Source organism: Phragmites australis, chromosome 15 (genome assembly GCF_958298935.1).
Source record: "Phragmites australis chromosome 15, lpPhrAust1.1, whole genome shotgun sequence".
NCBI classification, from domain to species: Eukaryota; Viridiplantae; Streptophyta; class Magnoliopsida; order Poales; family Poaceae; genus Phragmites; species Phragmites australis.
Window position 1 is genome coordinate 4,280,860 of NC_084935.1, and position 13,646 is coordinate 4,294,505.

A 13,646-nucleotide genomic window follows, 5' to 3' on the forward strand; every position below is an offset into this window, starting at 1 on the left:
TGCTCTGGTTTCTTCTTTTTGTTTGCAGAAGAGTTGCAGGAGCACAAGGAAGCTAGCAAGCTGAGTTCAGAGAGAACATAGCACTTGGCCTGTGAGTATATGCCTCAGGCCCTGAAAGCCTTCAAGGCCAGCATTACTCTCAATCTGATGTGATTGTGAGGCTCACGACAGTGCATAATCTGCAGACAGTTTTTTTGTAAGATGACTGAGTTTGTTTACCAATTTGAAACATACTTGTACTTTCTTTTTGACATCAGTGAAGCATCCTTATTTTTTTTTCACTCATAAGTTTTGCCTAAGCTTCATATAACTCGAACGGAAAAGTAATCCATTCTTGACACCATTTCACGTTTCAACTGAACACAGTTTTGATAGGCGTCATATGGACATCACAATCCACACCTCCCATCATCGTTATTCTGAACGATTCGGTATTCTGTAGCAGACGAAGACATGCAGGAGCAGAACATACCGATATGCTCGGCACAACACATATAGCCCGGTCTGAACTTTCGAGCAAGTTTGGAATATCCCTTGTCGGTCAGCTGACTGCCGACGGATGGATGGAAGAACCAATCACTTTCATCAATAACTAAACGCCACCGAAAATGGCACCTAGATTACTTATATTTGGTACTTCGATCAAGCCAATCAGAAATCCAAACGTAAGTACATCATCGATCACGAACAAGAGACCTCTATTTTATTCGGCACACCACAGCATGATTTTCAGAGACGTCCCATGGCGCAGACGCACCGTGCACATCCACACGCGCATGCACACCGAACAGCAGCGGGAGAACACGCACGCACGCACGCATGGCGGGCGCGCCGCCCGATCACTTGTCGGGCTCGGAGAAGAAGCGGTTGAGGGCGGGGAAGACCTCGGGGCGCTGCGTGCCGAGGAAGCGCCGGAAGGAGTGCTGGCTGTACCGCTCGCCCTCCTCCGCGTTCTCCAGCACCGCGCTCTGCCGGTTGCGCTTGTTCACCCTCACGTCCGGGTTCATGAAGACGTTCCTGGTGAGCTGGAACACGCACATCCCCGCCACCACCGACATGGCCGCGATCAGCGGGTAAACCTGCAGCACACGAAAGTTAAAGCACGCACGATCGAGGAGCTGCTACGTGCACTACGAGCAACGACATCGAGAAGCTAGAATCAGATGCGTACATCCGGCTTCAACCAACGGCCCATGCCGATCGAGTAGCCGCCTCAGGCTCAGCCCTCTCTTCCGCCTGGCCCTGTGTGTTTGGGACGACGGAAACACCGAGAGTCTCTGCCTGCGCGCTGCTTTTCTTCGTGTGCCGTCGATCGATCGGCGCCATGCAGATGTGCCGGCGTGCGTATATATGCAGGCCGTGAAGGCATGGACAGCGACTTGCTGCGAGATGTGGAGGTGCCGGCCGATATGGTTTCCTGTGGGCGAGCTGGGTTTTCAGCGCAGCGCAGGCTGCTGGTGCCCAGGACGAAACCATGAGCTGCCCGCTGTTTCGCGGCGTTGGTCGTCAAGGTATCGGTTCGTGCTCCGGCTGGTTCATGTCAACCTGCTTTTCTTTTCGCCCGACCGTTGAGCCGGCCCGGTCATCTCTGCAACACCAACGATCTATCTATCGTTCCAGGTCAGCGCGTCCCTGTCACGGGAGATTGCGTCATCGTGTCTCTCGTAGAGTCTGTCAAACGTCGATGCACGTGTAGTGCAGATAACATGTAGTACTCGTCACAGCAAGGTGGTTCTTTTTGGACGTTAGTTGCCGACTGGTTCTAGAGACCGGGCTTTCTTTGGTTTTCTGAATCTGTGGGAGTAAATCTGGTTTTCTGCTATATCTCCTGATACGGCATATACAAGCAGAAGTATTTGTTAGACTATCTTCAACTATTTTGTTTTTATTTTATTTTCTGTTTCTATTTTTTTTATTTTCTCTTATCTTTAACAGTTTTTTTTTTCAAATGGATTCGTAAAGAGAAAGAAAAGAGAATCCTGTCCAGGAGGAAATAATTTTAAAAATCTCTTTGTAAAGAAAACCGTAAAGTAAAACCGTTAAAACGCTGAAACGAACGAAAATCTCTTTTCAAAAGGATTCTAAGTCAAGAATCCATTAAGCATGATCTTATGAGTTATGGATATGTACAATGACAAAGGTAGTTGAAACAGGTGAGAGGACTCACCCACCTCTCTCTCTCTCTTCTTATTCCTTCTTTTCTCTTTTTTTCATTTTCTCATCATAATAATAATAAAAATTACTGAGAAACTCATAGCGGCTTTCATTAACTGTGAAGCATAGGGAGTACGACCCAGCAACTTGCCACGCTGGGAATTGGGATGATCCACCACGGCGCTGGCGATGCCTGATGCGATACGTGACAGCACGGTTACACGAGGAAAATTGATGAGCATCGACACGTTTTCTGAACAAAAGGGAAAACAAAAGTGATCTTGTACAGGTGTGTCTGACAGACGTATGAGTGACAGCCTGAAAGGATAAATTGGATGTGCACGACAAGACGCTTCAAATAACTCGAAGTTGCTTGTGTTCAAGCGCGATACCATGGGCAATCGTTTCGGTTTCAGGTTTCTCCGTAGAATTACGTAAGAGTATTGTATTATTACAAGTTCTTTTTTTAAGGAACCGGGTAGGCTTTCATTCATATAACATTCAAATTACATACCACCGATTACAAAGTTTGAATATCTGATTCATTCTCATGAAACCACCATACAATACATCGCCTCGCGGACGGTGAATAGAGAAACACATTAAAGATGAAGCTGAAAGCTGTTCCCTCCGACACCAAGAAAATTACATAAAATATTATTATAAGTTTTTATTGAGTTACTGATTTGTGAATACGCGACAAGAAAATTCTGATCCAATTTAAGCCCATGTAAACTCTTTTATGGAGTAGCCTTTGTCCGGCCCAAAACACGAGGCTTCGGTGGGCTGAATTGAGCCCAAAACCCTCAAATTTGTTTTTTTCTTATTGCACAAATAATTATTTGATTTAAATAGCTTCTACACTATAAATTTTTTATGATTATTTTGAGTATTTTAAAATTTTGAGAACATTGAAATAAAATATTTTTTGATTGTTAAACATGTCATACATTGAAAGGACGTATGTTCTTCTAACCAGCGACATAAGCTAGATCTGTATTTTTCCCAAATGTACACATATATCTGTATTTTTTATTAAAAACATAAAAATAAAAAATCCTGGCCGCCTTGCCGGCGCCGCCACAACACAAATATCTCCACCGCCCCTCTCTCTCCGTCTCCCTAAAAAAATGAGACAGTTCCCACCTCCACCACGTCCGATCGGTAACCTCACAAGCTAACAGTCAATGATACTTGACCCCATGCTTTAGTGGGACCCAGCTGCATCGAGAGCACTAGACAAAGAACAAGACGAGGGCACGAAAGGCTCGGTGAGCCAAAGCAACCACGCTTCCGCGCTTTGACGGCGCACCTCGTCTCCCCATTTTCACGCCACAGCCCGAGCTGCGTGCTAGGGTTTCCTCTCCCGCCGCCCCCCCCCCCCCCCGGAGGAAGAGGAGGACTAGTAGCAGGAGGAGGAGGAGATGGGGACGCCGGAGACGTCGCGGGAGCCGTGCCCGGACCGCATCCTGGACGACGTGGGCGGCGCGTTCGGGATGGGGGCCGTGGGCGGCTCCGTCTACCACTTCCTCAAGGGCACCTACAACTCCCCCAACGGGATGCGCCTGTCCGGCGGCGCGCAGGCCGTGCGCATGAACGCGCCGCGCGTCGGTGGGAGCTTCGCCGTCTGGGGCGGCCTCTTCTCCACCTTCGACTGCGCCATGGTCTACGCGCGCCAGAAGGAGGACCCATGGAACTCCATCATCGCCGGCGCCGCCACGGGCGGGTTCCTATCCATGCGCCAGGGCGCAGGCGCCGCCGGAAGGTCGGCGCTCATGGGCGGCATCCTCCTCGCGCTCATCGAGGGCGCCGGGCTCATGCTCAACCGCGTCCTCGCCAACCCGCAGAACCTCCTGCCGCTCCCCGCCGACGACCCCACCCTGGCCGCCGCCATGGCCGGCGGCGCTGGCGGATACCCGGGCATGCCGCAGGTGCCGGTGGTGGCACCTCCTGAGGCCGCGAGCTCGACCGGTGCGGGCGGGTGGTTCGGGGGGCTCTTCGGCAAGAAGGAGGAGGAGATGAAGCCGACCGCGGGAGGGGGCAAGTCGGATATCTTGGAGAGCTTCGACACGCCCAGTGCCCCGATACCGTCGTTCGAGTACAAGTGAGGAAAAGGTGCGATTTTTATTCGATTTACTTACTTACTCTTCAGCGTGTTTGTCTCGGACTTAGAAAAGGTGCGATTTTTATTCGATTTGCTTACTTGCTCTTCAGTATGTGTTTTCTTCAGACTTATAAAAGGTGCGATCTTTGCATTCGATTCGGAGCCTGTTTGTTGTTTCCTCTGTTTTTGATTGATGCGTCGGGGATTAGGACTGGTGTTCTTGCCGCGCAAGTTAGAGAGCACTTGGATTCCGCAGCTGATTCGTTTCTTGTGTTACATGTCGCCAGATTTAGTCCGTACCGTATCCAACTAGAAGCGTTCTTAGCTTCCTCTTAGAGTACACAATTGGTTGGTCGCCCTTATATATCTGCTCCGGTGGTGCCTGGATCTGTAGCACCGAAACCCAGAGAAATTTTCTCATTTGCGATCCTCCTCTGAGTTCTAGTAAGCATCAGAGCTTCAGATAGGGTCACGCAGCTACTACTATGGGGTCTCTTACGGAGAGGGAGCCGTGTCCAGACTGCATCCTCGGTGATGTGGGTATGGCGTTTGCCATAGGTGCTGTCAGAGGCTCTGCTTTCCACTTCATCAAGGGTCTCTGCAACTCGCCCAATGGCACGCCATTTGCCGGTGGTATGGAGGCTATGCACATGAATGTGCCACGTGTTGGTGGCAGCTTAGCTGTTTGGGCCGGCCTGTTCTGTGCCTGTGATTGTGCGCTCGTGTATATGCGTCAGAAAGAGGATCCATGGAATTGCATCCTTTCTGGTGCAGCCACTGGTGGCATCCTTTCTGTGTGTTAGGGCTTTTGCTCAGTTGTTCGGTCATCGGTGCAAGGTGCTGTTCTCCTTGCCCTCATTAATGGGGCAAGGATCATGATGCATGGCCCTCAGCCTAATACTATATCAATGCCTGTCGACGACCCAGTTATCGCCCCTGTGGAAACATCTTCTGGCGGTGGGTGGTTTAGTGGATTATTCGGGAAGAGGAAGGTGGAAGAGAGAATCACAAATAGCTGCAGCAAGACTGATACTTTAGATACTTTTGATGTGCCCAGCGTGCCAACGCCTCGTTTGAGTATAAGTAGAGGCATGGATGGACATGGGGTTTTCTCAGCTGCCGAGGTTAATTGCTCTTTTGTCGATGTACCTTTGTTAAAGTGTACATGAACTTACATTGGATCGTCTTTTTAGCTACTTAATCTAGTACCAAAATTAGGGACAGTGTCAAGGAAGGTAGAAGGAGGGAAGACAGAAGGAGAACAGTTTCTTTCTATATGGATTGCGATAGATGTTTATTTGAAGATGTAAAGGAACAAAGGTCCAGATTTCACTTATTTGACGTTTTTTCTGGGGTTAGAGTTGGACAAATTGTTAGATAATGTGTTCGTTGGGATGTCATTTTGGGCACTAGCTTGTTCATTTGTAGTACTTCCTTTAGTTAGAGCTGTGTTGATGTTTTAAGTAGTTCTTATATGTGACGACTCACTGACTCAAATGGCTGAATGGATTGGTAGATACCAGCTTAGGGGAGCTGGTTAGTTGCACGAGGTTTGTCTTATAGTCTACAAAATCTGCAACATTTGCTACACTGCTTTGTGTGATCACGAATAACTTCCATTAGTTGTGTAAGCTAGAAAGATAGGTAGGGCATGTTTTGCTGATCAATTACTTCATCCTAAAATTATTTGTGTGATTGCTCTCTCTCATGAGTCAGATTGCAAATGAGGATTCGTAAATTTATGACTATGAATCTGTTCAAGAATAGGCAGCCTAATTTCCTAAAGAGAAGAAAGAAAAAGTTGGGGCAGCTCTTGTGTATGAGTTATGACTCAGCAAGTTGTATAGAACCATTTGAAATAAAACAAGGATAACTGAGTAAATGATAGCTCTCAATAAACCTTACAACTTGTCGAGTCAGCACCTCGTTTTTTGAAAGATCCAACATTTTTTAACTAACAATGTAAATTTGTTTTTTTCTTTGCAAATTTCAATCCCTGGTGACATAATAAACAGTTTTAAGCTCCTGTTGATAACTTAATATGCTATCCAAGGAAGCTACCGAAATTTTAAATTGGATGTTGTGCTTGAAGCTAGATTGAGATTTTCTTTCAGTAGATGTGCCGCTGAGACAATTAAACCAATTGCTGTTCTTTTATTAGAATTGCTGTAACTTGTTGAGTCATAACTCATGAGTGGTAGGTATGGAAGTTAGAATTCCAAGGCCCTGAATCACCTATTATATGGCTGGATTCTCGCTGAGATTTTGAAACTAGCAGAAGATTTGTGGTATTTCCGTTAGACCAGATCGAGTATATGGTTTGTTTCTGCTTGCCCGTTTGATTTGATGCAAACTTTATGTTGTGCATTTGATGCTCATCAGGTGTATGCATCACTGAAGATGTTGAGAGGACGTGACTTGTGGTCGCAAACGTTAGATTTTGTTGTATACTTTTATCAGTCTATCATTCTTTTCGTTTCTGTTAAAAAAAGTTTATCTTGTTTCCCGTACTTGGGTCTGTTAACCAACATGATCCAGAGTTCATGGCTGGCTGGAGTTCATGAACTAGTGTGCTAATTTTTGTCTACTTCGCAGGTTGGCTGATGGCACTGTTGCTTAGCTGGACTTGACATGTGTTAGTCTGGAATTGGGAAAGCAAATTAGCGATACAATAACGGACTGGACAAGAGATGGAAATGGAAGACTTGTTCGATAAACTTATTCATGCGCTGCTCTTGTACGGCTCTATCTATGCACCCCCTTGTGTATGTATAAGCCTTTTTAACGTGGGAAGCTGGCAGGTCTTGCAAACTGTTGTAGCAGCAGCAGCAGCAGAAGCTGTAGTGCCTATAGCATTCGTGTTGTGCAATGTAATGCACTTGAGAGAGCCATATCCTATGCCTCAGGTAGTCAGGTTGGAACCTAAAATGATAATTTTGAGTTGAGTCGTTTCACATTCACAGCATCCTGTCTTTCCAGATATCCTTTGTTTTGTGAGTAGTTCTTTGGTTGCAAAGCCCTTGCTTACGATTTGTCGTGCTGTTAAGTTTTTGCCATCTGCGAATGGCTCACACGATGTACCTGTGATGCACGGGATTGTGAACTGCTACTCTTGGTGGCTGGTTGGTACTGCGACGAGGTCGGTAAACTGCCGATCGTGGCGTGTAAGCTAAAACGATTCGACTCCCCTAAACTGGCAGTATAGATTGAGCGACCTGCGCTTCAGGATTCTTCCAAGACGAACACAGGGCACATGCAACCAGATTTCATCGTTCTTTGCTTTGAACAGAGACATGAGACGGACATGATCTTGTGCAGAGAAAACAGGATCAGAAATTGTCGTTGTGATGCCATGAAAACGCCCAATCCACGACCCCTGGAATTAGCAGATAGAACGTCGTCAGCAAAGAACACGAAATCTCCCAACTCATGTATCAAGCGATCAATCAAGCTGGTCCATGCAGAAACACGCACATGATCACACGTGCCGCTCCGTTCAATATTAAAATCTGACATGTATGCCAGATCCAGTGGTGGCACACGTGCCGGCGATCACGAGAAGCTGAACGGCGGCAGCCCGCAGCCGCGCACCTCACGCGATCAAAGGCATCTCAGGTGTTTAGCCGTCGCGATCAGCGACCTGAGCGCGGCAGTTAGGATGGCCATTGCACTCCCCCCATTTCCCTCCTGCTCCCACTACTCCGAGCGCGCGATGATCACCAACCACGTTGCTTCGGCAGGGAGAAATTACGCCGCAAGCAACCCGAAACCCAACCATGAGCGAGCCACCGGTAGAAAGAAGCAGTAGCAGGGCACGTCTCGCTGGCTGCGCGCGTACGCGTCGTGCGCCACAGCGGTCGGTCGATGAGTTGCCGTGAAGGAACCCAACCAATGGCGAGGTTGGTGGCGCTTTGCCATCGCGGCCGGCGCCGCCGTTGGCTAGCAGGCAAGCTTCTTGCTGAACCCGTCGTCATCGCGCTTCCTTTGCGTTAAAGACCCCTGCGGCTGCTCACCCAGCTCACGTCTCGGTGTAGCTGTGTCGTTCTTGCACGCCGTTGAGGCTCGCAGCAATGGAGCTTCGCTGCTCCGTGCTGGTCCTGGCCCTCGCCGCCACTCTCTCGGTCGCAGGTCAGTTTCTGGTCTCCTCTGTTCTTCTGCGTTGCTCTCGTGCTGTTTGTCGAAACGGGCTGCTGATCCGCGTGGTGTCAATCGGTTCTTGTCAGCGGCTTACGACCCGTTGGACCCGAACGGGAACATTACCATCAAATGGGACATCATGTCGTGGACACCTGATGGATATGTCGTGAGTACTCTCTTGCATTTGTCACATCTTCTCTTGGTGTCCATGCTTCTTAATCATGCTAAAATCAGACACCATCGATTGATTACTGAAGTTCAAGAACGTCTGGAGATCGACTTGCAGACCTGACAAAATGAATGTTACATGCATGGATCGATGCAGGCGGTGGTGACGATCAACAACTTCCAGATGTACCGGCACATCATGGCGCCGGGGTGGACGGTGGGCTGGACGTGGACGAAGAGGGAGGTGATCTGGTCCATGGTGGGCGCGCAGGCGACGGAACAGGGCGACTGCTCCCGCTTCAAGGGCAACATCCCCCACTGCTGCAAGCGGACCCCCGCTGTCGTCGACCTGCTCCCCGGCGTGCCATACAACCAGCAGATCGCCAACTGCTGCCGGGGCGGCGTCATCGGGGCCTACGGCCAGGACCCCGCCGCCGCCGTCGCCGCGTTCCAGGTCAGCGTCGGCCAGGCCGGCAACACCAACCGCACCGTCAAGGTGCCCAAGAACTTCACGCTGCTCGGACCTGGACCAGGGTACACCTGCGGTCCCGCCAAGATCGTCCCGTCCACCGTCTTCCTCACCCCCGACCGCCGCCGCAAGACCCAAGCTCTCAGTAAGTTGTAGTGTTCTACACTAGTAGCGTGCATGACCATGCATTCGCAATTGCAGCCACAGATCATCACATGACTCATGGAGCGTGCGACGCATGCTTGCAGTGACATGGAACGTGACGTGCACCTACTCGCAGCACCTGGCGTCCAAGTACCCGTCGTGCTGCGTCTCCTTCTCCTCCTTCTACAACGACACCATCGTGCCCTGCGCCAAGTGCGCGTGCGGCTGCGACCACAAGAGCTGCGTCCAGTACGTCTCGTCTCCTGCGGCGCAACCTGCCGGCCGGCCGGCCGGCGTGCGATCGAACTGACGATGTGCGTGTGCATGCAGGGGCGACTCGAAGCGGCTGTCGGTGACGGGGAAGCACGAGCACGCCCACGCGATGGCGGCGGCGCGTGGGCACAGGGACAGGGAGGCGCCTCTGCTGCAGTGCACGACGCACATGTGCCCCGTGCGCGTGCACTGGCACATCAAGCTCAACTACAAGGAGTACTGGCGCGCCAAGATCGCCATCACCAACTTCAACTACCGCATGAACTACACCCAGTGGACGCTCGTCGCCCAGCACCCCAACCTCGACAACATCACCGAGGTCTTCAGCTTCGACTACAAGCCCGTCGTCGCCTACGGCTCCATCAGTAATTCTTTCTTACTGCTCACATCGCCAACATGTACTGCTTATTTCGATCTGGATGTGAAGTTGATGTGAATTCGTTGTTTTTGCGTGAGCAGATGACACGGCGATGTTCTACGGGCTCAAGTACTTCAACGACCGGCTGATGGAGGCGGGGCCGCACGGGAACGTGCAATCGGAGGTGCTGATGCGCAAGGACGCCAGCACATTCACCTTCAAGCAGGGGTGGGCGTTTCCGCGCAAGGTGTACTTCAATGGCGACGAGTGCCAGATGCCGCCACCGGACGCCTACCCATACCTGCCCAACTCCGCCCCGGCAGCAGCATCGGCGTCGCTGGGCTCCGCGATGGTGGCCGTCGTCGCGTTCTTGGTGCTGCTCATCATGGCATGAGCATGAGAACAGAACGCAGGAGGATCGGTCTAGTGCTAGGACTTGCAGAAGAAGAAAAAATGTTTTTTTCCCCTTGTAGATAGAGTGTTTTGGTTTCAGAATTGGTCTGGATGTTCTGAACATATGGAAAAACGCAAGTTTTTGTTTTTTTCCGTTAAGTGGAGGGGCCACGAGCATAATTTTGGAAGATAAATCTATGCAGCACAATTAGACATTCTGCTTCGCATGCCAGATAACTGAAGTCATACATCTATGTCTTATTAAGTGATGTTGCATCTGCAGTGAACCAATCTGATTTTAGCTCAAGTCTCCGATGTATCAACAATTTTTTCTATCGTCATATGGAAGTCATACACAAACTGTTCATATGCATCCAAAACTTTTTTAATTTTTTTTTTGAAAAGGGAGCTTTATTATCTCTTAACATTACATTAAGATGATACAACCGCTCAAGAGTTTCCCTCTGATCTCTGCATGCTAGAATAAAACACCAGAACAAAACTTGTTCAAAACCAAAAGAAAGTGACAAATAATCCTGGAACAAACTTTTTAAACTTGACTTCAACTTTTCGTTCCTGCCACTCAGTCGTATTTGAGCACGAAGTTTTGCAGGATGCAGCGGGAAACATTTTATTCCTCGTCAGACAGTCTTTGCTAAAATTTACAAGTATAGGGAATGTACAAGAATCAATAACGGTTTCGGCTTGGTACGTAATTGCACATCTGAATCTGCTCCTCAATCAAAACACCATCTAGAACTTTGCAAGAAACTCACTGATCAACAGACAACAACGCCCAATCAGGTCAAAACTTTCGTGAAACGGTGAGGAATGGAAGGAGAAGCGAAGCTGACAGCCGTGGGGAAGCGTTGGGCAGCCACGGGTACGCGTCCGGCGGCGGCATCACGCAGTTGTCACCGTTGAAGTACACTCTTCTTGGGAAGGCCCAGCCTTTCTGGAAGGTGAACGTCGAGGGCTCCTTCCGGAACAGAAGTTCCGACTGAACATTCCCATTTGGCTCAGCCGTCATGAGCAAATCGTTGTAGTACTTGATCCCCCACAACATTGCGGTATCGTCTGCGAAAGAGGTATTGTCAATGGCTGAAAATAATTGGAATTGACAGAGTAGGAACATGTTCAGGGGACGAGCTGAAACACAGGTGCTCACTTATTACTCCATAAGGGTTCAGAGGTTTGTAGTTGAAGCTGCAAATGGTAGTCAGGTTGTCGAAATTGGGGTGTTGGGCAACGAGGTTCCACTGCGAGTAGTTCATCCGGTAGTTGAAGTTTGTAACCGTGATCTTGACCCTCCAGTACTCCTTGTAGTTGACTTTGACATGCCAATACACTCTTATTGGGCACATATGAGAAGTGCACTGGATTAGAGGTGCCAAGCCAAGCTGTTCTTGTTAGGGCCGTTCACAACAGAAGCCAGATAAGGAGAATTGCCCCTGTTGAAGAACAACACATCCAACCTTCACAAAACTGAACAAATGAAAATTATTTCTTGATGTTGAGTTCCGTCGATGTAACTTACTCTGCACAGCTTCCTGGCGCAGTACTGTTATTCTGACAGCCACAAGAGCATGTTGGGCAGCTAACAATAGTGTCGTTGTAAAACGACGAGAGCATGTTGGAGATCTTTGAGCAACAAACTGTGAGTATGTACATCTCACATTCCAAATCACTGCACAAAGTGAACAAACGGTCAACTAGTGCTAAAAACTAAAAAGCGTTGCTTCAACAAGGGGGTCACAAACTCACAATTTGTCGAAAAAGAATAGGATACTATCCATGAAATGTTTTTGGTGTCGAATAACTAAACCATGAAAAGAAATCTTACTGTGGGTTTGAGCTGATCTCCTCCCATCCTGCGATATGAACTTAGTAGGTTTCACGAGTTTGGCAGGTCCGCAGGTATACCCGGGACCGGGAGCCTTCAGAGTGAATTTTTTCGGCACTCGCACCGTCTTGTTGGTAGTCCCAGCCTGACCAACACTGACTTGGAACGATGCCACAGCATTTTCAGGGTCCTGTGCCCATGAGGTGAGGACTCCCTCCCTTGCAGCAGTCGGCAATCTGCATGTTGTAAGGAGTATCAGGAAGCAAGTCCACAACCTCTGGGTCCTTGCAGCAATGGGGAATGTTGGTTTTGAATTTGGAGCAATCTCCTTGCTCAGTGGCTTGACCACCGGTCATTGCCCATATTATCTCCTTCTTTGCCCACACCCACCCAAGTTTCCAACCCGGCGCCTGAATGTGGCGGTACTGCTGGTAATTGTATAATGAAACAACAGCCTGGATAAAGATGATTACACGGGATATCAGCAACTGACAAATCTATAGGTTTCGGGAAAAATCAAATGATTATGATGTGATCAGGCGAGGCTGTTTTAGAAAAAAAAATGATTTTTGAGCGGTCAATCCCACAGTTGTGTGAAATGCATCTGAAGAAAATAGGATGTACATAATTGGTCAGGTCTAGTTTGAAATGCAACAAAGGGAGCTTATGTAAGCATTTGATGATGACTTTTGATTCGATTAATTAAATGCAACAATTCAGTTTAGCTGTTAACTATATATATATATATATATATATATATATATATATATATAAATATATATATATATTAGTAATTGGCCAACAAAAGAAGCCTCCTACTCCACTCTCAAGACATAGATATTACCACGTTACTTAGGGGAAAAAAAAGCAAAGTATCCATATACATGTTCATAAATTACCCACATCTGCCATTAAAAAAAATAAACCCAAAATACTCCTATACCTGCTTTGATAATATTCACCACTGCCATATGAGAAATAAACCTAAAATACTGTTATATATCCTTCTATATTACCCCTATATTTGCTACGGTATAGAAGGATACGGTCTCCGCTGCACTGAGTTTGAACCGTGTAACTTTAAGGTCCAGGCATTAGGAACGTGACAGGGAAAGGCATAATCTGCACAGATGATGGAGCCTGACCTCCTAATCCAAACAAAAGTTATTCGATTAGAATAGCAAAGAAAACAAGAATATGTGCCTCCAGAGCTTAATCTACATGAAATAAACAAAAGAGATAATAATATAATATCCGAATAGATGAAAACATTGTTATGGTAGATCTATGTTCGAATTATGTCTATCAAGTAGTATTCATAGTAGCGACAAGAAAGAAAACGGAGGGAAGGTGAAGCACAAATTAAAAATAAAATCAGAATGATACAACATACATGTTAGGTACTTTATGGTATTGATAGCGGTTTGCAAAGTTGGTCTCACAGATCATATAAATCAGGAATAATTTTCATGATCATCGAGTGAAATCTATTATAATGGACAATGTTGGAGAATTTACTTTTAAAGCATTCGATAATTATTGCATTGGTATGAGAATTAAAGTTGAACATTCTATACCGCACGTCCACGCTCAGAATAGACTA

At 47.8% G+C, this 13,646-nt stretch overlaps 4 protein-coding genes and 1 pseudogene across 4 annotated transcripts; 3 read left to right on the plus strand and 2 right to left on the minus strand.

The window, feature by feature from the left end:
* Positions 1-564: 564 nt before the first annotated feature.
* On the minus strand, positions 565-1,338 carry LOC133893038 (uncharacterized). Its single transcript, XM_062334012.1, has 2 exons — positions 1,172-1,338; positions 565-1,079 (listed from the first exon to the last, which is right to left on the minus strand). Exons 1-2 carry the CDS (start codon positions 1,193-1,195, stop codon positions 840-842), a joined length of 264 nt encoding a protein of 87 aa, XP_062189996.1. The 5' UTR covers positions 1,196-1,338; the 3' UTR covers positions 565-839.
* Positions 1,339-3,416: 2,078 nt separating this feature from the next.
* On the plus strand, positions 3,417-7,238 carry LOC133892532 (mitochondrial import inner membrane translocase subunit TIM17-2-like). Its single transcript, XM_062333376.1, has 2 exons — positions 3,417-4,269; positions 6,854-7,238. The coding sequence occupies exon 1, from the start codon at positions 3,579-3,581 to the stop codon at positions 4,260-4,262; it is 684 nt and encodes a 227-aa protein (XP_062189360.1). The 5' UTR covers positions 3,417-3,578; the 3' UTR covers positions 4,263-4,269; positions 6,854-7,238.
* Positions 4,744-5,061, plus strand: LOC133893021 (mitochondrial import inner membrane translocase subunit TIM17-2-like). Its single transcript, XM_062333998.1, has one exon. It carries the CDS (start codon positions 4,744-4,746, stop codon positions 5,059-5,061), a length of 318 nt encoding a protein of 105 aa, XP_062189982.1.
* An 840-nt stretch (positions 7,239-8,078) lies between the features above and the next one.
* On the plus strand, positions 8,079-10,359 carry LOC133892531 (COBRA-like protein 6). Its single transcript, XM_062333375.1, has 6 exons — positions 8,079-8,386; positions 8,482-8,561; positions 8,721-9,177; positions 9,281-9,425; positions 9,507-9,814; positions 9,909-10,359. Exons 1-6 carry the CDS (start codon positions 8,329-8,331, stop codon positions 10,199-10,201), a joined length of 1,341 nt encoding a protein of 446 aa, XP_062189359.1. The 5' UTR covers positions 8,079-8,328; the 3' UTR covers positions 10,202-10,359.
* Positions 10,360-11,005: 646 nt separating this feature from the next.
* On the minus strand, positions 11,006-12,948 carry LOC133893022 (COBRA-like protein 1; annotated as a pseudogene).
* Positions 12,949-13,646: the final 698 nt, after the last annotated feature.

Excerpts from the sequence above, each read along its gene's own strand:
- LOC133892531 (XM_062333375.1), top strand. The coding sequence starts at position 8,329 with ATGGAGCTTCGCTGCTCCGTGCTGGTCCTGGCCCTCGCCGCCACTCTC. Across the intron at positions 8,387-8,481 it reads CGCCACTCTCTCGGTCGCAG|CGGCTTACGACCCGTTGGAC; the intron begins GTCAGTTTCTGG and ends GGTTCTTGTCAG. Across the intron at positions 8,562-8,720 it reads GGACACCTGATGGATATGTC|GCGGTGGTGACGATCAACAA; the intron begins GTGAGTACTCTC and ends GGATCGATGCAG.
- LOC133893038 (XM_062334012.1), bottom strand. The coding sequence starts at position 1,195 with ATGGGCCGTTGGTTGAAGCCGGAT. Across the intron at positions 1,080-1,171 it reads GCCGTTGGTTGAAGCCGGAT|GTTTACCCGCTGATCGCGGC; the intron begins GTACGCATCTGA and ends CGTGTGCTGCAG.
- LOC133892532 (XM_062333376.1), top strand. The coding sequence starts at position 3,579 with ATGGGGACGCCGGAGACGTCGCGGGAGCCGTGCCCGGACCGCATCCTG.
- LOC133893021 (XM_062333998.1), top strand. The coding sequence starts at position 4,744 with ATGGGGTCTCTTACGGAGAGGGAGCCGTGTCCAGACTGCATCCTCGGT.